The following is a 24,772-nucleotide window of genomic DNA, read 5'->3' as shown; positions in this document are numbered from 1 at the left end:
ACTTTAAATAATCCTTTATAAAAGATTAACCATATCATTTTCTAGTATGTAAAACAGTAGTATGTTTTAGAACATTTAAGGAATGCTGCCTAGTCCAAGAACAAAACAAAACAAAACAAAAAAAAAAAAAGCTGTCATGGAGGAGAATAGACCTTAAGGAAAAGAAAAAGTTCCAGACACACTTTGTACACACACGTCTTCAAATTAATCTCTTCCTTGACCTTAAATAGCAACTGCTGAAGCATTAAGTCAAGAGTTTTAAAGCAGGAAGCTGGGCTGCAGGACTGAAGCTTAAAACTTCACTATAAATTAAAAGATGAATGAAAATTGTTATTTGTAGTTTCTGTAGCTTTATATAATGAAATAATTGAATGAACCAATTCCAGGATTTGATAGAATTGTATCCCAGTTTCTATTTTTATCTAGCTATTTCTTATATGAATCAGCAAGTACCTGCAAGATACATACTATCTCCTCAGTTCCAAATGAGCATCACCTTTTTGACGCATCTCGTTAGATGAGAAACCTGCAGCAGCTGCCAGATACCAAAGCAATTCAGTCTGGGACAAGCTGCCCCTACTCAAGCCATAAGCGACATGTAACTGACCTGTAACTCTGTACTTCTGAAGGTATTATCTGACAGGATTCCAACTCTGGGTTTCATTCTTTGTACAAGACTACTTTCTGCCTCTGAATAGTTCTGATAACTGCAATTCTGGTAGTCTCATGCCAAGACAAAACCTCAGAGTAAGATCCTGGACAGGTCAATTTTTCCACAATCATTGTCTAAATATTACTCACTTCTACTTAGTAGCATGCACAGGATCAGTGATGCCAAGCAACTTCCATTCAAGTGCAACAAGCATCTAGACACAGTGCAACAAGAACAGTTCAAACTCCAGAGGGGCTTGAACTGCTGGAAGTAAGCACAGACAACACACAAAAATATTTTAGTGAATTAAACGGAACTAATGTAGGAAAGTCATATTTGTTCTTTTAAAAACAGGCTATAGACTGAGAAACACACCACTTAGAAAATTAGTTTGCACTCTACAAACAATTCTTTAAAGAAATTACTTAGCTCCCAACAAGAAGTTGATGACATGAACAAATTGAGATACCTGGTGAGCCACAATCACAACAGACTTCATTTCCGGGTAATCTCTGTATGTCATCAATAATGGCTTTTGTCAGATCCTCTAAACTGTTTTCCCCTGTGCTCTGCTCGCCACGGAATGCCATATTTAATGCTTCTTCTTTGCTGTTAGTCAATACTGATATCCATCTAGCACAAGATAAAGAGCTTAATGAAGATCTGCATTTGCAAATACAAGTTAATCTACAAACTGTAGAAAGCTTGCCAGGAACAAAAGATTAGTGGGAATACAGGAAGAACTGTATTGTGGGAGAAACTGAACAGAGGAAAAAGTGAGAGACCGAAAGGAAAGATTCAAGAAAAGGTAAGTAAGAATGAGAAGAGGCAAATAGTCTTAATTCTAATATCCCTTTGGTGACCAATTTCAAAGCCAAAGCAGTACATTTCTCAAGTTTCTCAAATAAGCAGAAGCTGTGGGAGAGAAAGGGGGCAATTAAGATCCTGTAAATTTAACTGCTTTAAAAGGTGCCAAAATCTTCCTGAAGTGAATCCTGTTATAAAAGAGAACATTATAATGCCTAGTATCTCCACCATGCATCTTTCTCCACAGAGAGGAAACAGCAAGCACCCTTGTGCATGTGTTGATGTGTAGTTGCCATTTAAAACAGGTCTCCATGCACTAATCAGTCAGACTGTAAAGCCCAAATTAATTCCCATGGCAACCAACAGAATACGGAAAAGACAATGACAGGAGAGTAAGGATATTGATAGCTAGCATAAAATTTTAGGAGCAGCTGCTGACTGCAAAAAAATCAAGACTCTTTAATGATACTTCAGGCACTAGTTCCCCCACTCTGCCCAACCACTCTGCAACTTGTTGTTTTCACAAAAATGTTTTCATTAAAATCAAACAAACCTCCTTCCCAGCAGCTGCTGCGCTACAGGTGGAAGTGAAGAGGAAAGCAGTTACACTAAGTACAAGCACATTGCAGTTGCAGTGCTGCTAATTTAGAAACAAAACTAGCTGAAAACAAATCCTCCCAGGTGTAGTGATTTTAGATGTTTTCAGATCTACTGCAAATACACTTCTCTTTTTCACACATTTTAAATTGGCAATGTCGTCAGTGCATTCCATATTTGCAACATCCATATTGTCTGCAATCATCAGTCTTCTGAAATGTGCTAAAATGATTATGAACGTCTGAAAAAACTAAGGGAACTGCAGATAAAATTTGTTATTTCTCATTGAAATAATAATGCAAATATTACCTTTAAAGGATATATATGGAAATTTATGCATGTAATCTTATACCACAGAGCCTGAACTGATATATTGGCACTGCATATCATATACTTCATGCCCCTGTGCTTTTTAGATTTTTATGCACACAAAATAATCTCAGAACTTGTGCTTAAAAGAAAATGCTTTAAAATATTCAGAAATGAACCTGAAAAATAAAGGAGAAATTGAAAGATTTGAACACAAATTTGCTCCATAGTTTATATGCTGAAAAAAATAAATTTACAATAATCTCTATCTCTTGTTACATGAGAAGAACCCACACTAGGTGGCATTCTTCTGCAATTTTTCAGATGAAATCCAATGCCATTAAAAACAGATAAGAGGCAGCAGTGTCTTGCTTGTCTGTTATTATAGTAATGTTTGGTTAAACACACAGAGTAAAATAATAATTATACTCAGACAGACAACATTTATTCTGACATTTGTTGACAATTTCTTTCAGAGTTACAACTTGATTAGTTTGTTAAAACAGCAGAATTTGAATAAAACTCAACTATGCAGTAACCATTAAAATATTAGATGCAATTACAATAAACATAACATGACTGAGCCAGCTGTTAGTTTGATATGGATTTCCTTATCATGAGTATCTAAACTGTCAGAGCCATAATTTATTTTTGTTGCATTGCTCAGGTAGAAAGAACCTGCTCTCCAAGGCTGCCAGTAACTGGTGTCACCTGTGGGTCAGAGCAAGAGGCACTGCAGTGTCAGCTCTTCCCAGACAAGGCCCAGGTAGCACCAGCACAAGGACACACACACTCGGAATGACTGGTGCTACTTATACAAAAAGTGCCCACTTGGTCACTTGGCCTTCCTGGCAGGCTGTGCCCTCAGAAATAAACAAGTCAAATCAGTAATGGTATGTTAATTCAATGTCAATAGTTTATAAAACTGCCTTCTGACAGCTCTTCTTCCTCTTTATCTTATTGGTGTTACTCTTTTCTTTTTCTTCCTTTATAAAAAAAATGTGTTTGCTTTATCTCACAATACTGCCAGTGCCAAACCAACAGTCTTACAGTATTACCGGCTTCTGGTAAGACTTTGTACTTTGAAAGACTTTGTTCTTTCAAATAATTTAAAAAGTCTTACTGAATTTCATTGTCTTCTTGTTTTAGGACAACAGGAAATGGCCTCAAGTTGTGCCAGGGGAGGTTTAGATTGGATATTAGGAAAAATTGCTTCACAAAATAGGTTGCCAAGCACTGGAACAGGTTGCCCAAGAAAGTGGTTGGGCCACCATCCTTGGAGGTATTTAAAAGGTGCATAGATGTGGCACTTGGGGACATGGTTTAGTTTTGAGCTTGGCAGTGCTTGATTAATGGTTGGACTCAATGACATTAAAGCGTTCTTCCAAACTGAACAATTCTATGATTCTATTCAATCCAATCCAATAAAATAGATTGTCCAGTTGTCAATTAAATTTGGTTTTCTGAATCTCAGCAGTTTCTTATGATCTTTTAAGGCATTTTGTTTGCTGAAGATTCCCAGTTTTGAAGGAACTCAAAAGGCTAAACAAAAATTTTGGCATCACGGATGTTTTCACGAAACAGAAGGAATTCATTATCTTGGATGGACCAGACTATCACTCAGATTCCTCTTATTTTTCTTCAGCATTTCCAAGCCAATAAAAATCCCTTCCGCAAAACCAGCAGCCAGTCTAATACGTTGATTTTCTTGGTCTGCAACAAAAATTTATCTCTGTCTCTTCTGACAAGCACTATTGCAACATTGTTGTTTCCACGTAAATGCATAAACAATAAGAATAGCACAGTATTTTTCAAATATTCATAAATAACTCTTTTTTTGTATGGAAGAAGCAACAGATAGTATCAAGATCTTTCAATTAAATCTTTCCAAAGTTAAAAATGCCTAAGGACTGTTGCTAAAACCTAGACTAAAGTTAGATGTGTGTTTCTTCATAGAAAAATTTCTGAATCTAGCTTTGTTTATAATCCAGGTGTATCCTGTAGATATGCATATACTTTCAATCTTCAAAAAGAGGGTAGAAAAGGACTAAAAGATCATGTCTGGAGTATGTTTGTCCCCACCCACAATTATAAAAAAGATACAAAGCAACTATTATTCTATAAATTAAAAAAAATCTGGTTATGTTTCTTATAATCTACACATAAATATATATATATACATATATACACGTGGACATACATAACAGACTGCTCACACACCCCCTCCTCCAAATACACTGTATTTTATCTACTGAAGAAACTAATAATCCACTGGGAATTTAAGGACTGTCAATCTATCCAGACAGCTGCCTGGATAAAAATCAAGAGCTACACTGGACTGAATAAAGTGCTTAAGGGGAAGCTGTAAGAAACCTATAACAGAATGTAGGCTTCAGTGGTTTGTATTTTAAATCATCTGCTTTTTTAAATCAGTATTAATTATTTTTATGTAGTGTGAGGAGCTATTTATGGAAGTAGTGTAAAATGATCACTAGGAAAATGTATTCAAGGTCAGTTAAACTACAATATAAAGAAATGCATCTTGCTTTCTTCTCTATTTAGATGTGAGAGTGTAAGGAAGGTGATTTAAAAATGTAGTTACAGATTTATTTTTCAATTGGTGCACAAAAGACAGAACAGAGGCAGCACTAACACTGGGTGGACAAAACACAAGATGGAGAGGAAAGGATCAAGAGAGAGGCACACATATACAAGTCAGGAGGAAATTGGAACAAGAGGATGACAGCCCTAACTGAGGAGCTACATCACATAGTTCCTGCAGAGCACTCTGAAATCACTACAGTTGGATGCCAAAGGGGGCTGTTTGCATGACACCTTAGATAATATTCTTGGGGACATGGTGTGACTTGTGGGGATGGTCCTATGCAGGGCCAGGAGTTGGACTCGATGATCCTTGTGGGTCCCTTCCAACTTGAGATATTCTAGGATACCGTATTCCAGTAAAAGTAATTTTCTCAGCCACTGGACTTCAGAGTGATAAACAAGACTTCAGTGCCTCTAATGGGAAATAAAACTAGCCTGGAACTCAAAACAGTCCAACAGGCAGGCCAGTAAACTAAATTTACTGACTTGCCAGTCAGAAGAAGGATATTACTAATGTATTCTTCTCCTACTTTGTTCATGTGTTAAGACAGAAAAAAAACCAAACAAATCACTTCACTTTTTAAACCAGCTAATATAGCAAAAGTTAATTTATGGCAGAGTCATAAAAACTTATGACTTATCAGAAATAACAGTATTTTCTTCTTGGCTGAGAAAATTAGTGGAATAATTAAGTTCCAGAATGAATCCAGTAAACATGATTAGCAAGTCAGCTTTGCACTTTGAGAGCCAACATAAAGCTGTGAAATACTGGAAAGAAACAGCTGCGTGACAAAGAATCCTCCAGCCCTCTCATTTCACCAATACCTCCCAAGGCTGAGCTGTCAATGCCACTGCCTTCCAATACTACCAAACAAGTGAAATACCCTACAAACATTCCCTATACATTTAAAACACACAGTGAGCAACACTGTCTTCCATTAGAATACGTATATTTAACAAAAGAAGGAGGCAGCTTTGAAGGCTCAGGCTTGATGTTCTCTTCACTGATTACGTTAATCCTTGGACTGTTGGGTGATGAGCACTAAACATACACAACACACGTTTGGCGACAAAGAGCAACGTTCAGAAGGAGAAAAGCAGTGGTACATGATTCTCAGGAAGAAGTTCTGATGCAGCAGGAAGAAAGATTATTTCAAAGGAAATAATCTGTTTGGAAACATGCATTAATGAAGCAAGTTCCCAGATTCACAAGTAGACAAATCTCAGAGATGTGCTTTGCTGTTTATTTCTAGGCCTACAGGAGAAAAGATACACTGCCTGTACATACTTTCTATGCGCTATATGGGGCTCTTTTTTAATGTAAAGGAAAAGATAGAATCAGGAGTAAAAGAAGTATCTGCAAAACAAGGCTGACAGAGAAGACTTCAAAAGAATTTAAAAATATTTGATTTGAATCTTCATAACCTGAAATACTATAACATGCCAAGCAACTGCACACAATCCACGTGCTGGCAGGATACACAGTCTAAATGGGTTTTTAGTTAGCTTTGTTTGGGTTTTCTTTTTAATGTTACAAGGTTTTAAAAGAGCTCTGTAGCATGACACAAGATAGTTTACATTTATAGATTCACAATAGCAGAAAAAAAGATAGTAGGCACTACTTGTGCATTAAATGAGAAGATTATTGCCACTGTTACGTGTCATTTTATACACCTCTATTGGCAAAATAAACTCGAGAAAAGGTAAACATTCTTACGCCACGTATTCCTGTTCATCTTCTGCTTGGAAGTGGTATGTTCTGTTATCTGAAATAAATAAATGCATCTTTTCATTTGGCACATGATAAATTATAAAATATCTAAATATTTGGTAGTGAAACCTATCTGGCAACATTTATACCCCAATGGTAGCTATGGAAAACAATTCTAAAAAAACTGAGAAAGATGAAACTCTGAATTTTGATTTACATCAAATGTATTCATTTCAAGAGTCTTATGTTTAGAAATATTAAAGAAAAATAAGCATACGGATCAAATTTTGCCCTTTCAGAAGTCAAATCTGAAACATGAGCAGGAGAAAAGGGCAAAATTAATACGTTCCTATTGTAAATTTTTCCCTCCAGTTGAGTCAAGAAACCTCTTTTTCCTAACTGGCTATTATCTCTCACTTTCAAAGGCTTCATAGACTGTCCCTGTAAATTTATAATGTTTATTAATACTATACATGTAATGACTAGAAACACTAAGTCCACTCATCAACTTCAAAAGTGTTTTTAAAACCAGACTGGATACAAATGCCTGCTGTACAAGACCAAAATAGGAAGAATTGAAATCACAGGAGTTTCAATGCTGAGAAGACAAGTCACTACCAATTTTAGACAAACAGAAGCGTATTTTTAAGGTAGGATAATAGAACAAGAGAAATTGGTTTTCCTTGCCTTCCTCATCCACTCAAATAGCACTCAAAAAGCAGGAGAGACACTGAAGTAATAACATGATGATGCTGAAGGTCTTTCCCATTTCCTGGTGGATGCAGCTCACGCACGTTCCACTAAGCTGCTAAACATCTCTCCGAACTTAGGAGAGCAGCAAATATGCTGCATTGCAAGGCTGGTCACAAACAAACAGCGTTTATATCACACATATACAGAGAAAAGATTCTGTATTCATCTGCCCATTCAACCCATCCTCAAAACTAGAGGCTCTGAACACCCATAAGGCACTGCACATGTCTAGATGCAGACCTGAACTTGAGCTTTAGCCTTATGTCTTGTTCAAAGCATCTTGCAATGACATTTTCAGAACTCCCACAAAATGCAAGATGGTATTACGGTTGCTACATACGTGATATTAGATCAAAGGACTTCTTATCTTCTGCATTTGGCTTCACCTGACAGGTCAATAAATTCAGTTTAGCTGGTTGCCTGTTGGACTAAAAGGAAAATTTATTTTACTTTAAAAAAAATTATTGATTTAGGATTATTTTCTCTTTTTTGGAAGTGGTCATGTATGATATTAATTTATAGCATGGACATCCACATATGTACACCATCCTCAAAAGAGTGGAGAAAAGAATTCCTTTGTCTGAGTTGGTCTGTCAGAGTGGACACATTGCTAAATTTGAACAAAACCTTATTTGACAATATGCTAATATTAAAGGGTCTTTATTGCATTTTATACACTATAATGCAGTTTTTCCTTACAGAATGCCCATAGTTCAAGTTTCCTCTCATTTTAAATAAATCAAAGATATAACTCTAAAACTTTAAAAACTTTAAAAGGGAAGTGGGAAGCTGGAGATCTGCAGTTTTAGAACTCAGGATAATTACAGATAATAATATTCTATGCTGTAATTATGTCACCTAGGACATTGGAACTAAATCTTTGAAGTATTTGAGCTTTACACAGGTAGTAAACCTTCAACACTCAAGGCCATCAGTGGAATCTGGGTGAGGAAAAAACAGTGAGGAAATGGGACTATCTCCTTTAACAAGAGTAACTCCTGATCTCTGCTTTACAAGAAGTTTACATCATACTGCCACAAGGCAGTTTTAGGACTGCCTCCACCACGATCATGTTGCTGCTACCTCATGATTCAGCATTCCCAGGAAGATATTTCAGATACATGACTGATTCCGGGAACTCACTGTCATCAAAACTTCCCAAACTTTCACACTTTTAGTTGAAAACACTCAAAATAATTAACACATTCACCAATCTGTCAGATTGTATCAATAATATCTAATATCAAATACTTCCCAAGTTTCCAAATTAAGTGATTTGCAGATACACCATGATAGTCCCAGCTGAAGTATTAATTGAGAAATCTTTTCAATACATTTGCCATTTTCTTATATAACTGCTGATAAATTCATTGAGATATTAAATCAATTCTCATGAGCTATAGTACCACAGAACTTCAGCAGTCAGAAGCTAAAGTGACATCCTTTTTGCAATAGCAGATTAACACCAACAGATTCACCAGGAAAGGATATTTTCATATAAAGGTATAAAAATAACTTACCGTTGCATGTGATATGGTAAGAATTCCATTCTTAACAGTGCACTTCCTTCTCTGCCATACTTTCCTTAATCTATATAAGAATAACAACAGTACGTTCAGTAACTAAACATGACTTTGAAACACATGTTAATCCCATTAACATGTTGAGAAAATGAGTCTTAAGAAACAAATGGATGGAGACAAAATTTTACTAAATGCCTCACCAAAAATAACGTGGAGATTAGTGACAGGTCTTAATCACCTTTTAGAGACTGATAAAGACAATAGTTTTCTTTTAATTATGAGTTTATTTTTTTATGTTTGCTGGTAATACTTTTTATATTTGCTATATTAAATACAGTTCTGTGTTCAGATTTGAACTGAAAAACTCAGAGTATTTGTAGCATGTGCAGAAGGAGAATGTGCCATAAGCAACTACAATAGAAAACAAAATTAGTGCAGGATATAGGTATAGTTTTCACTCTTATGTGCTTGCAGAACATACCCATCACTCTTCTTCAAAAGATAACCTTTCTTCTCACTGCCGTATTCCTTATTCCCCTGAAGCTGGTGCATACTGTATCCTCCTTGCCTGCTCTGTGAATCCTAAAAAAGGGAAAAACAGATTAACATTTTCCTGATGTTCATAGTAAGCTTTCCTAACCTTTAAGCATATTTTATGTTTTCTTCTCTACAACAACTTCACAAATTAATAAAGATTAAAAAAGAAGAGAGAACTCCTACTCTATGTCTACAGTCACAGGAGAGCTTGCTTTTACATGATGTGATCTTGAACTAACTGTTCAAGTTTCAATTAATTTTTCAAATTTTATTCATTAGGCATTTGTAGATAGATGCAAATATGCATCTCAAAAGAAAGACTTTTAAAATATTGATATTTAATATTATATAATCTTACAATCAAAGAGTAAAGGCTTAGATAAAATTTGAAAAAGAAAGCAACAGAATACAGCATGCATATATATAAAAAAGACAAACTCTAATAAGCACTATTTCTTTTTTTTCAAATTAAAAATATGTATATAATTCATGAGATTTAGTGAATGAAGTCAGCTGAAATAACTTTTGGCCTGATCTAGTGAAACAATTAAGTGAAATGGATTAACTTGTTATAAGCACATCAGAAAAAAAAAATCCCCAAAAGTTCATTAAAACATTGACTTACTCTCCTAGACTTCGATCACGAAAGGCAAAAGCAATAGAGGAAAGAGAAAGCAAATAATTTAAACAAGAATTATTATTTATTTTAAAAACATGTTCCTTGAAAACAAATTTTACAGCCCACATATCTATTAAAATAATGTTTCCCCTTTCTAATGGCACAACTAGAAAGAAGGCAAGAACTAGGCACACTGGTATTTCTTCTCATAAAAAACCAAAACATCATAAAATTCTGTGAAACCTGCCATACACAACACTGGCATCACACAACAACTATGATGACTAACAGGATCAAATTTTACTACATCTTCCAGTCTTTATTACCTTTAAGTTCTCTAAAATGATACTGTATTGTATCCTCCACCAAACTCAAACTAATTACAACTTTCTTTTGAAAAAGATCAGGCCCAAAGTTAACTTTTTTTTGCAAATGTACAGGAAAAGGTACAATTAAGGACACATTAATATGGTTTTAAATGTAGTTGTGAAACAATAACCTGCAAAACATCTGACAACATCCCACAAAAAGAATGGGGAGTTCAATTACCCCCTTGGCAATAACCTTTCCTCTTTAAAGCAGTTTCTCACTATTACCACAACCAATATATATGGCAGATTACTCGCTCTTGTTTGATTCAGGGTCCTGATAATTGTTTTTCATTTTGTAACAACTTTGCCACAGAAGTTTAGAGAGAAGTGCTTTGGTAGCACTGTGCCATGTGCTGCCAGCAGAGTTCTCATCATCACAATAAGCAGCTCATTTGTAATAAGTAAATTTGAAATCCCCATTGGAATTAGGGTGCTATTGGTGTTAGCACAGGAAAGAACGTAATGAGATATAGTTCTCATTGCAAAGAGCATATCAGATGGAGATTTGGGGAAATAAATCAAAATGTAAAGAATCAGTTAACAAAACACACAAATAACATGATTCTAAAGATTAGGTATATTTAACTTAAAGCTGTTAAGCTACATTTGCAGCAATAGTTATACAAAAATAGGGGACAGAAGCCTGTGTTAATGGCCTGGTTTCTATTAAAATTTAAGCTCCTTAGGATATAAACATTTTTAAACACACAAGATGCAATACTTTACACAATTAAAATTATAGTAGTATCCATTAAAATATTTTTCCAAAAACCTTAAACCATAGTCATTTTCCAAAATCAGATAATTCTTGCACAAAGTAACAGAATCTGCCCTAACTTTGTACCAGGACAGCACAACAGTGACCTCCAGAGACGCTGCATGTAACGGAGCCAATGTACAATTGTACTTCCCTCAGCAAAGCTACAGCACTGGCACTGCCGCACAGCCCAGGATACAAAAGAGTATCAAGATGTGCTTTTCCAGGTCATTCCTGTGATTGCAACAGTATTTTTTTCACTGATCAAAGGACAGGTATGCCAGCAGAATGAGTAAGGGCCTTACAGATGTCCATAATACTAAATAAACACCTTGAATCCATGCAACAGGGAAACAGGAATTGCATCAGGAGACCTCGAAAGCATTGGGACGTCTCACTTATCTAATGGCAACTCCAAAGAGGTTAAAGGTGGATGAATTTATAATTTGGACAGGAATCACTAGTTTCAACTTCCTTCTCTTGCACAAAGGGTCAAAGAAACTTAAACTATACACAACCATGGCCTCAATTTTATAATTTCAAACTGTTTCCCAGCCAAAGCAATGTTTGATAAGAGTAATTCTAAATTTTTATGAATCCACTGGAAAAAATCCCATTCATTTCATCTTCTTCAATAATTTCATTAATCCATAAATTTTCCAGCAATGAGATTATAGCGCACTAAAGTAACAGGGAAAATGTATTCTTAATCACAAAGGCCATCTGTCATCGTAATAATGCCCAGCTTTATGTGCTTAGATTTGGATATACACGGTGATGGAGACCTGACTGGTGACTCAGGCCATGTGTCTTCAAGCTTTGTTGTCTCTCACCTAAGGAGTAACAAATGCTGATATGATGCTTTAGGATTAAACACTGAATACTTCAATAACACAATGCTTTATTAAGCTCCCCAATATCTGCAAGCATCGTTACACTCTGACTCAAGTCATGTAGCAGAACTACATGTTGACTTTGAAAGGGACACTTAAACATCAATGTGATCAAATAGTTACTTTATCCAAAATAATATATTGTTTCATTACAGCATTTCTCTCTCCTATGATTTTCCCAGATATCTGAGAATCACAATATTGCTTGTTTTTCTTCTAAGACACAATATCAATTCTCTTCACTCAAAATACTTTACTTTTATATTTATAATTTTATATACAGATATTATACACATATACACAGTTTTTCAGAAATTCTAGAATTTGTCTACACTGTAATTACAGTCAGAAAAGCTGCACAAGTTATTTCGGTGTTGCCTATGAAGCTTATTTATTATAACATGTATTTAAGTTTCAGAATTTGACTTGTTTAATTTTTATTTTAAACATTCCACTGAAAGACAGTAATTTTTACTACACACCCAGGATATAGGTAACCAAAAAAACAAACACTGTATTTCATTTGTTGTACTTCATAATACTCCTATGGCCAAATTTTGAAACTTGACTTGTACCATATGCAGCCATGGATGCACAAAATGTGGTACAGAAGAGCAACCACTCATTTGTCCTACTTTATTTCCAAGACCTGGCTGATTACCAAATAGATTCAACTTAACAACATACACAACATCCAGGAGAGAAGGAGATACTTTGCTTTGCTTTCCAAATAATCACCTTGTGGAAGAAAAGGTACATGAGAAGAGAGCAAGTTTTGTTCCTTTGTGTGTTGGGAATCGAATAATTGAAAAAAAGTTTGGATTTAAAGTTATTTCCAAATAGTTCTTGAAATCTAAAGTTCTCTGTTCAACTTTAGGGGGTAAGGATGAAGGAGTAGGAGGTATGTTCAGAGTGATTTAGATAGCAGGGAGATTACAAATGTCCAGTAGGCCCATGTGCACATTGGAGATGGAAGGGAAAAAAACAGCAAAAAGAATGTTAGGAAAGACTGTAAAGTATGAGATAAGATAAAACTGAAACAGCTACTAGAAAGAGCTGGCAGGTCTTAAAATAAACTAGGATCTGTTCAAAGGTGCTCTGTAGTGCTCCTGTTCAACATTTGTGACATTAAAAAAATTCTAAAACCATGTAGAGTGTGTTGTAAGATTGTTGTCCTTCAGTACTATGAGATTAGAGATGTAGGGAGAGGAACAGTCTCAGGGCCAAAGTTTAATTGCTATATAATGTAAATCTACGTAATATAAGCACACATAGGCATGTAATCAAAAGAAAACAACCACTGCTGTAAGGAATTACTCATCCATTATTCCTTATTAACTGCGACTCCACGTGAAATAATTTACTAACTTCAAGCCATGTCTCTTCACACAGAGGCCATAATCACAATGTTCTACCTACCAAATTGCATGAAAGCCCATGAAAATACTTACTTGACCCAGTTACTAAAGTCTTATTTTTTAAAAAGTTCCAGAAGAATTCCAGAAAAGTAAAGATTAGGAACATTCACACCACACAAGGGAGATAAATGAAAACTACTTTTAAGAGCACACTTATTATTATATATACTGGAAAAATCAGTGCAACTTTTGTGCAGAGAGGTTATGTCTCAAAAATTTCCTGAAGTTCTCTGAAGTAATCAGTAAGTGTAAATGATGATTGATGCAGTGTACTTGGACTCTGAATGGCACCTACTGTTCCTTATGAAAGGGAAAGAATTACATTGCTACAGGACAAGAGGAAAAGTCCTCAGATGAGATCAAAAGTTAAAAGCAGGAAACAGCCAAATGAGTTTCATAGAAAGCTGTGCCAGCACATGTGGGTGTCTAACACAAACAAATCTGGAAAAGGGTGAACAGCAAACTGTCAAAAGTTTGTTAGACAGTATTAAAATATTCAAGATACCCAAGTAAGACTGACTGAAGAATTTTTCAAGAACCTCAAGATAGTTGAGTAACTTGATAACAAATGACAGGTGAAGACTAGCATAAAAAAAAGCCAAGTGATGTAGAGGGAAAGAGTAAGATACTGTGAGCTGACTATGAAGATTCAGAAACAGGATGATGTGGTTAAAGCTTTCCAGATGATTAAACTTACATGCCACCTCCCCTGCACTAAGCACTGGTCAAAAAGTAAGTCAATGTTAGGATTTATATGAAAGAAAAAAATCAGAAATGATCTATGAAGATATCATAAATTCAGATGTATTCATATCCTGAGTAGGGTATGCAGATCTGAAAGTTCAAAGCAAATAAAAGAAGAAAGATTTTTCACACACTATGATGCCATGGTAGGGAAGGTACAGTAGTATCATAAGCTGATGATTTACACTTCCTGAAAAAGCAACTACACAAATTCAGAGAGGAAATCCACAGGATGGTGAAGAGACAGGCAACACAATCAAACTATTAATGGGAGGGTATTCTGGGGAAGTATCAGTGTTTATTGCCCTTCATTTTACTCTCAACATCCGTTATTGATGGGCGTCAGAAACTTGGTTGACTCAGTAATATGGTTGTAAATTATGTTCTTATGTGTATTTGATATTAGGAATACTGTCCAATGATATATGTGGACAATCTTATGTATTCAGCAAAACAGCATCTCTCTAATGTTCAGTTATAATTCATATTTAATAAAAGACACCTGGCAAATATGAATGTCTTATTTATCTACAAGAAAACTCAACAGAGGGTAGTAAGCAAATTTTCCCTAAGGGCAAACCACATTAACACCTCCCAACACAGTTTCCCCATGGCATATTCAGTATTTCTGATTCTTACGCACTATGATTTGGCAAAGTCACAATATTATTTCGGATAAGAGCTGTGATGCAAGTTATTGCACCATCTCCTAGATCAAGAAGTATTCCAGAACACCTGCAAAGGACATTGCATGTTTCCCCCTTCACTTCTGATAACAGTGCAATTAATCATGTTCTTTACTTTTCCATTGCCCTGTCTCAGCCACTGCTGTCTGATTAACAAACAATTTTTCTTCCTTTCCAGACAGTATCAGCAAAAGGGGGTTGGGAAAGAGAACAACATCACGGAATCCATGTGAGTTATCAGATGCACAGTAATACAGAAACAATAGCTAAAGACAAGTCTCTAGTCCTTGTTCTGTCTTGCTCAGGGTCACCCAGGCCAGGAAAATCCTGAATACTGGCTGGAGGATGGCAGAACACAAGAAAGAAGTGTGCATGCCGTCCCTTTATTTTTTTCCTAAATGATCATTCATCATTGTCAAACACAGGATGCTGGGCCAGATGAAGCATTTATCTGATCCATTAGAACTGTTCTTATGGTACATTAAAAAAGTACATAAAAAAAGGAATAATTTATTTTCCTACATAAAATAGAAACAGAAAATTAATGCAAAAATATTTTGCTTGTTGATATGTGAACATTCTAAATACTAGTTTTGTCACAATGTTCAAAGTCAAGCTCTTCGGAACCAGTAACTACGTAAGTTGATAATTAATTAAACCAATTCCTGAATACAAAATTCACAAATTTACATTATCTCAGCAAATAGCATGTCTAAATTATTTACCTCCTTCTGATCAAGCTGCAGAGATGATTTTATCAAATCACGAAGAGCAGTAAGTTGTTTCTTTTCTTCATCTTGTGTCTGCTTTATCTGTGGAAAGAGATTACCATTAGATGCTTGCTGGATAAAATTTTAACTTTTTATTTCAATATACCACTTCAGATGTCCTGAACAACCAGCTCAACAACTCTGTGTTTCTGTAATAGTTGAGTTTATTTTCATGGAGTAGTTCACTCTTTTGTATTCATCTTCTATGCATGTACCACTTGAAAATCAAATTAAAATGAACGTACAACTCCACAAGCAGTTTTTGTTTTGTTATACTTTAATGGCATCTAATGCACCTAAATTAGCCGCTGAATTATTAATTAACTTTCATAAACTTGACAGGTGACTTAAGGAATGAAAATACAGTTTAATTTAGCAACAAATGACAATAGAAAATGGAATTATTGTAATTCTGATCATAGAATATAAAAGCACTTGGGTGACAAGAGGGCTCTGATTCCACATTATTACTTGCTTTAAGGAATATCACAAGTTAATAAATTTTAAAACCCTGGTGCTATCATTAAGCAATTTGGTTTAAAAAAGTGAAAATGGTAGCTAAAATTGATGCTAATAATATAAGCAGATTCAAATATTCACACTGTAAACCAGTTTTATGTTAAGTATCATTGAATTAGTAGTGAATGAAAGCTACTTTTCCTAATAGCTGTAAAAACCAAATACAAAATTTAACATACTCAAGAGGTTTTTTCCTCATGTTCAGTTTCAAATAACACTTCATTTATAAGATGCAAATGAAATATAGACCCTTCTAAGCATATTTAAAATGTATAAACAAAATATTTTCATTTTCAGACATAAAGTTACTTGGAAGTAAACTTACATTATATAAGTCAGCAGCCAACTTTTCAATATATTGTTTAAGTTTATCAGCTGTTTTCAAGCCATCTTGGAAGAAACTAGAATAAAAAATACCTGTGATTTAACACGAATACATCTAATCCATAACACAAAGTAGATTATGTTGTTGAGAAAAGTAGCAAACCCAATAAAACATATCCAGGGCTCTCCGTATTCAAAACTACAAAACCCAGTAAGACAAACAAAAGCCCCAACAGAAAACCCCTTCCTTAAAGTTTTAAAGTACAATATCTTTCAGCAGTGGAGACACACAACTAGGACTTTTTCAAATACAAAATTAGAGACAACATAACTTAGCTTATTTTTATCTGTGTTAGCCAACATGTTTCTCCCTTAGTAATTTGTAAAATCTTTGTCCTGTATTCAACTTAAATAAAAGTTCTTGTGTGTTTGCCTCTGTGGTTTTACTGAAGACAAGGTCATATCTTGCTTGTTTCACTTCAGAGAAATTCAGAGAAATTACTGGCCTTTCACAATAGTTTTAAAATTTACATAAAAGACTAAAAATATTAAATAGAAAAAAAATGTTTCTAAAATTATATTCCAGATCTATACCTCAGGAACAAAAATTAATTTTGTAAGCAGCATGCAAAGTTTTTCCTTGGCCTCTTTCTTCATCACTCCCCTGCCCCACTCACTCAATCTCACACTCTCTACCCAAAGTCCACAGTTTCATAAGATGCAGAGGCAGATTTCAACTATGAAAACCAATCCTAACAAATTCCAACAAAAGGAAACATACATTTGAGTAAAAAATGAAGTTGTAATTAAAGCTTGAAATCTTTAATGCACTTACTTGCATTGTGCATGATAATACTTAATAAGGTTCTGCAGAAGGTCCACACCCTTTTTTGTCTTGATTTCATTAACCTTGATAAGATACTGTATAGGCAACGAAAAGCATGTTGAAAATAATTTCTCACAATTTTAACATTTTACAAAAAATAAAACATAATTTGCTGAATGAATTAACTGTTTGTGTGTTTAACCTGGTGCTGACTCATAAGCCATCAGTGCTCCACTAGCAAAACATAAAACAGGTAACAGTTTATTTGGCTATTCCTTAAAGATTCAAACACCTCAAAATATAAAACAAATTCATGAAAAAGTTTCATCTTGGAAAGTTGTCTGAAGATCTCTCTTTTTTAATGATATTGCAGTAATTACTGGAATATTCTAAAAATACAATTATTGTGCAATTTAAAGTAATCACCACTCAAATGTAAAAAAAAAAGTATTAATATAAAAAAGCAGTTTTATGGGACTAGCCTATCAATGTCATTTATCACTTCATTAGAAATTTTAGAAGGCTTCAGAAAGCATATTGAAAGGAAGATATAAATATGTCCTAAACTGCTCAACCATAATCCTGATAAAATAAGAATTATTTTTGTAGTGTATTTTCAGCCCAGGAACCTTCCCATAATAATTTAAAACCAAAAGGAAGAAAACAAAAGGAAGTCAAGTTTTGTATAAGAGTTGCTAAAATACTTATATTTATATTGCTGTAATACGTGATATAAAAATAATTCCTGCCTCCACCCCCATTAAATGAAAAAGCACATTTCACCATCTTCGAGTAAGGCCCACAAGGGACTTTTAAGTTACAGTTATGGTGTTGTAATTAAAAACTGAAACTTGATTCTTACTTCACACATCTGTAGCTGAAATAGTCGCCTTTCCTTCTCCATTTCTTCTGCTATCTCAGCTCCTGTTATTTCAGTTCTTATCATCCCATGCTGTTTTGCATGTTCTCTTTTTTCCTTTTCAATCTTTGTACTGAAATTTTAATTACAAAACATTTTAGAGAATTTCTGCTACTATGTGATCCAGTATTATTTAGGGAAAAACTAATAATTAACAAATATTAAAGAAACCATTCTGAATACCGTTCTATGTATTTCTACATAGAACAAAATACTTTTCAGCACTGTACCTCTAAACTGGACTCAATATTTGGTCTTGAAAAAATTCTGGGAAACGGGGTTCTCAGAGAAATTCAAGGGACATTTCCTTCTTAGTCTTAATAAGCCCAAGTGAAATTTTCTCACAAGAGAAAAAAAAATAGCAGTAAGACAACAGGCACCTTTCTGTAAACATTCCAAATTCAGAACAGAATCACACAGATGATTCCATGTATTAGGCCTGTATGAGATACTTTGTCTCCTAAGTTCCGTTTAATGGCATTTGGTATAAATAGTCTTTCAAAGATATCCCTAATTTTATATATAGAAACTAGAGAGGCAAAAATATATCTATTTTTGTTGTCTCTAGAAAACCTTTCAACTTCTTTGCAAAATATGCAATTCTGTGAGAACTAAAGAACTAAAAAAGGAATTAAAGAAACCAATTCTGCATGCTGAAATCTGAATAAATCTGAATGCTCAACTGAATATAATGATGCAGTTTTGAGATAGGAATCTCCTTTTTGCCTTAGATTAATAATAAGAGTAATTTCCTGTTCAATTGTTCACAAGGATTTCCATTGTAATAAATTCTGAAAGCAAAAATTACTATATGTAGGTAAGACAAATTAAGCTGATAATTAATATTTTTGCAGTTCTTCATGGCCTGTTTTCCTTTCATTGTTTATTTCCTCTCCTGGTTAGACATAAGTGAAACAACACTAATGATAGGATTAAAAAGGGGAATAAATGAAAGGATACAAAATATTAATTAACTCCTGAAGGCTCTTGCATTCTGATAAAGCAAGTGCCCATTGCACATCCTTGAGAGCATTCTGAACCATCCCACCAACAGTTCTGCAACTATCATACTACTTATTTCCAATCTTCTATTTTTATAAATCATTCTTTACCCACAGAAAATAGAAATTAGAGAAAGAAAATATTTTTAAAATGACGTATTTTAGAAGTCACACCAACTGAACTAAAATTCTTGTCTCTCAAAAATATAGACTTCTGAAACACAGGAAAGCATATAAATCTCATCATTTTTACTACTGACAGTTTTTATGTATGTGACTATAAGAACGTCCAAATGCCATCTGAAACCTCCATAATTCACTTTACAATGTTCAGTATTTAAGCATTAAGTACATTAAGTATCTTCTTTACAGTAAAGAAACATTGGGCAGTCATTTAAATACTTCACAGAGCACATAAAATATTTTCTTTCTATTAATGCAGAAGACAGATCGACAGAAGATGTGCCTTGGTCAGCCACACTTACATCCACAGATACAATACAGATTTTGGGACCAGCAGGGAAAAGAAAAAATAGAAAAAAAATTTAACAAGGGGGAGAAAAATACTTACAATTTGGTTTCATAATCCTTCCAGGCTTTGTCAAAAGGCTTTTTGAGGTCCTTAAGAAATAGAAAATTTCCTTAGAACACTTTAAAAACTTCATCTTCACCGTTATCAAGTTATAAATAGCAACAAAAAATACTCTTTTCTTTTAAAACTTTTCATACAGCAGTTAGAAAGAACACTGGTGTGAATCTTGTAAAGTATTGTTTTCCTGTGCACATTAACACAGGAATTTACAGTGAAATTCTCAAGCATTGCAGTCACTCCAATTTTGTTCTGGACTACACACAAAATATTAACAAATGCCTACATAAGAAATAATGTCATGAGTGAAAGGAAAACAGTCACAAGATGGAATAATCTGAAATAAAAACTTAAGTTTTCAATACTTACCCCTTTAACACCTTTTAAGTCTCCTTTTAAGAGAGAATCCAAAGTGAAAATAACATTGTGGCTTAAACCCTGGAGCTAAAAAGAAAAACATTTTACTGTTATCATTCAAACCAATTTATTATGAGCTTATCAAACTACTACCAACAAATCTTTGAACTTCACTAATGAAGTTGCAACCACCACAACATTTCTAAATTAATAGTAAATTCAAGTCTGTAAAGAATTAATAAACATTTACTTGCATCAGTCATAGAAGCATTATAATTGATGTTTACTTAAATAAGTTGATATAATTTTTAAAAAAGTATTTAAGCAAAGTCCTGAAAGCACCTCAAGGTAATATTCAGCCTCTGGAAGCAAACATTTGAATGCAGATGTCTCACAGCCTCCTGAGTAAGAAGCAAGGACCTGCTGTGCCACAGTCAGGCAACACACACAGCACATGGTAATTCAACCACGAACAAAACGAGCCAACAGAGTCACTGGCTCCTTGATTAATCCCATCTCTTTGGGAACACTGTTCCTTTCCTTGTCCATTGTGGAAATCTGGCATCTCCTTAAACTCTCACAAGTTTAAACTTCACTCCGTTGGGCCCACTGATTATGGATGGTCTATTTGATTATGGATGACTTGATTATGATGCTTGTTTGTCTTTGGCAGTGTGAGGGGCGAAAAGCTGAGTGCTGTGATCCTGTCTGGACACGTATGGTGTGCATCGTTCCTCAAGAGTCAAGACAACAGGAAAGATGTGTATCAATATTATCCCAGCCTACTGAAGAGTCCGTTCTCTTTTCTACTTCATACCTTCCTTCATTTGTTCCCCAGAATATTTCATTAATTCTTCAGTTGCTTGTTATGGAAGGATAGGGAGAATGATGGGAAGGCTGAAAAGACATCACGTCCTCTGCATGAAACCCAACAGAGTAGGGAAGTGTTACACCACTGTTTTTATTCTACCTATATATACCAGCTCCCCTCTCCTATTTGATCTCTCATCATGTTTTAGCCCATGAAACTAATTTTTAATGGACTTTTTCAAAACAATGGTCCACACTGATAAGAATATCAAAACAAGCACACAAATGGGTTCTCCAGGTCTAACACTCCACTTAAACTCTTCATATATTCAAAAGACACTGTAACTTTTCCCAGTTTTCCAAGTTAATCTGTTAAGGATAACCAATTCAAGCCATTAATACTTGGCTTGAAATTCCTGAACAGTAGCCAGCTAGAATGCCAACTAGGGGAAAAAACCTCAAGCTAAATATCAGTGTATTACTCCAATATGGTAAGGGTTTGGAATAATTCATTACATCATTGAAGACTTCATAAAACAATAGCCCAAATGAACTGGAAATGCATCTGATAAAGCAAAACAATCTCACGTATAGAGGAAAATAAAGGGAAAAAACCCTTAACAGATGGAAAAACATATGATAATTTTGTGAGGGTTGTGAAGAAAAGATAATTTTCCTGCAGGTATTAGCTGAGGACATTTACAGGAAAGGGAGGTTGGGAAAAAGAGGCTTTAAACACTTGGAAAAAGGAAAGCACAATGCAAATTTTCAAAAGAGGTAATCTCTAAGAGCTCAAAATGTTCTTCTAAAACCTCATCTAGACAGATTTTAAAGATACTGACACAGTTTCATATACGTAGGTCTTCATATGGCTTCTTAATGCATTATTACAAAGAATTCAGATCTTAGTGGTAAAATCAATAATTTATAGCAAAATTTCTGTAGCAACTTATTTGGTTTTATTAAAATGATTAATGGACATGTTACTATTCTTGCCCTTCTGTGCTGAGCAATCACTTCAAAATGATGCTCTCCAAAAGTTGTGTATGTCATACAAGTTGCTAGTTTTACTTCACAGCAAGTGAATATCACTCTGAAAGTAATCACTCTCTAATTTCTTCACAAAGAAGAAAATAAGCTATTTTGTACCTTCCTTCTCATGAAGTATCTATAATATCACAATTCACATTAAAATTTTAATTAATCGTAATTGAATTAAAAAGATTTTACAGAAAGGATCCAAATTTTTGAAGCATTTTTTGTTGCCTATAGTATAGCTCTATTCCTTATTCATCTTTCTGTCTTTAAAGACCATTCATTATTTATTGTACCTTTATTTAATAAGGCAGTAACAATCTGCTCTAGGTAAAAAAATAAAAGCCTATAGGCCTGCCATTCATCTTAATACCTTTTGTTATTTTTCCAATTAATTTTATTAACATAAGCCCGAGCACCTACTGAGCATTTTATCAGTGACATTACAGAGTCCTCCCCTCAACTGCTTTTTCAGTGCCTCTCAACTTCTATTTTGGTATTACAGACATCTTTTTTTTCTTTCAGTGTAATCATATTAAACAGAATGATGTTTAAGAACAAAGTAGAATTTTCTTAGAGAGAAGCAAATTGAAAAATAAGTATTTTTAAAATGCTGAGACAGTTGTCAAGTAAGTTTGGTGTCTATTTGAAACTGCTGAATGAAGTAAATCAGTGAACAGCCTATTGTAAATGCTGTCATAAGAATTTAGATAGATAATGCTTCGTAATCTAGCTGACTTAGTATAATGTTGTTTTGAATAAGTGTGGCTTCTTAAATTAAAAGATCTTTTTCCTTCTGATCAGCACTACTTTAAATAAGAAAATAATACCCCACTTCTTGTTTGCCAGCTGAAATAAGTTAAAATTTTCTGTGGATGCCCTGCAAGGTCCAGAAAGCTTCCAACAAATTTGAGTTCTAGTCCCAAACTGTCTTTAAACTGCACTTTAAATCTGATTTTAAAACACTCACTTTTAATTGTGGGCTCAACTCAGATTAAAGGTCAAAATAACCCAGAATGACAGAAGCCTTTACAGAGAAAAGTGGGTCACTCACATATCTACAAGTCTTTAAAACTGCCAACAGTGATGATCCAAGGAATAGGACAGAGCAAAGATTCTAAAGCAAGCAAGGTCATTAGGGTAAGAGTGATCAGCCTTAGGTGAGTTAGGAGGTGATGATGAAGCAGCAAGACTCAGAAGGCAAAAATAAGTAGCAGCATGAGGGGTCAAAAGTGACACCTTGGTTTGAGTGTTGCTGGGGCTTGTGCTGTCTGAGATGTTGAGAAGTGAATCTCAGAGAAGTGCAGTCAGGTGAGAATGTCTGATGACACTGAGTTATTCTGATTAGTAAAGCAAAAACGAGATACAATGAGTTGCACAAGAGCCTTGTAACACTGCTGAATGAAATTAAATATTAAAATCTATGCTGAAAAATGCAAAGAGAGATGCAAGGAGAAGAAATTGATACAGAATCCTGCTCATGAAATACCAATCATCAAGAAAAATGTCTCAAGGAAAAAATGTTCTAACTTTGAAGTTATGATGTAGAATCCTTTGAAAACATCAGGCTCAGTAATCATAATGCTAGAAGCCTTCAGAAAAAGGGATAAGAAATGGAACCATCTTCATGTTTGTCCCCTCATTTCAGAAAAGGGTATGACAGTGCTTAGAGAAGAAACAAATGAACAAGGACAATCAAAGTTATGTGATAACTAAGACTGAGCTAGAAAAGTAACAAAGGAAGGGAAAGAAAGAATGATACTTATCTGTAAATTCCTGGGAAAAATAGTGGATTTCTTAAATTTCTTGTAAGATGTGAGAATCAAGAAACAATAATGAAAGGATCAGACTAAAATGAAACAGAACTGACATTTCAGAGAGCACTCTGGAGTAACCCTCCACCTTTTGACCCAAGCATAGCATACATCAAGAAATCCTTAGTCACATTTATGGAGGTAAAACTAACAAGGACCAAAAGCACAAGACTGTCTCCAGCTCCAGCGTCTCTGAGCTGAAGACTGTTTGCAAGGCCAGGGTACAGAAGTTATCCATGTGTTTGCTCTTCCCTAAAGACTCACTCTTGGGCGACTGTCAAAGCCAGGGAACTTTGGTACACAGACCTTTGATGGGACCTACAGCAGTTATGGTCGTGTTGGGGACACCAGGAAAGAAAGTTGGTGATATTGCTTATACTTCACACACCAAAAAAGCTCAGAAACAAGCCCAACTATAAGAAAAATGTAAAACTGAAGCTACAACTTTGTAAATAAAACAATCAAGCCCATGAAACATGATTTCACAAGAAATGTGGCTTCATTACTTTCAGTGCTTAGATATTTGCTATGACTATAGTTTTATTATCATCCAGCTTTCAGAAATAAAAGGCCTAAGACAAACTTTAAATGATACAAATCTTTAAACCACCTTCAAAAGCCTCATACTGAGGCACTGGAGGCTTCACATACCACAGGGAGAGTGGACTGTAACACCATTTAAGCATTGTTCCTCAAACAGTTATTTTACTTCTAGAAGGTGAATGTTTCTCTTTTTGTGGTAAAACAAGATAACCATAACTAAAAACATCATATTTTCAAATGGAAAGACTTCAAGTCAGGCAATGATTTAAAACTAAAGTCCACAA

The 24,772-nt window shown here is 34.6% G+C and overlaps 1 protein-coding gene across 2 annotated transcripts in view; it reads right to left on the bottom strand.

Moving 5' to 3' along the window:
- ASAP1 (ArfGAP with SH3 domain, ankyrin repeat and PH domain 1) overlaps positions 1-24,772 on the bottom strand; it is a 154,607-nt gene that overhangs the window by 45,250 nt on the left and 84,585 nt on the right. For both annotated transcript variants that reach the window (XM_071553832.1, XM_071553833.1), the window contains 11 exons: positions 20,299-20,373; positions 19,912-19,961; positions 18,283-18,412; positions 17,430-17,515; positions 16,596-16,671; positions 15,707-15,793; positions 9,438-9,538; positions 8,954-9,023; positions 7,774-7,861; positions 6,687-6,735; positions 1,122-1,285 (listed from right to left, as the gene is read on the bottom strand). In XM_071553832.1, the coding sequence (XP_071409933.1) occupies positions 1,122-1,285; positions 6,687-6,735; positions 7,774-7,861; positions 8,954-9,023; positions 9,438-9,538; positions 15,707-15,793; positions 16,596-16,671; positions 17,430-17,515; positions 18,283-18,412; positions 19,912-19,961; positions 20,299-20,373 (976 nt within the window). The remainder of the gene's footprint in view (positions 1-1,121; positions 1,286-6,686; positions 6,736-7,773; positions 7,862-8,953; positions 9,024-9,437; positions 9,539-15,706; positions 15,794-16,595; positions 16,672-17,429; positions 17,516-18,282; positions 18,413-19,911; positions 19,962-20,298; positions 20,374-24,772) is intronic.

Source organism: Pithys albifrons, chromosome 4 (assembly GCF_047495875.1).
Source record: "Pithys albifrons albifrons isolate INPA30051 chromosome 4, PitAlb_v1, whole genome shotgun sequence".
Classification (NCBI taxonomy): domain Eukaryota; kingdom Metazoa; phylum Chordata; class Aves; order Passeriformes; family Thamnophilidae; genus Pithys; species Pithys albifrons.
This window is presented reverse-complemented; position numbering and strand designations above follow the sequence as displayed.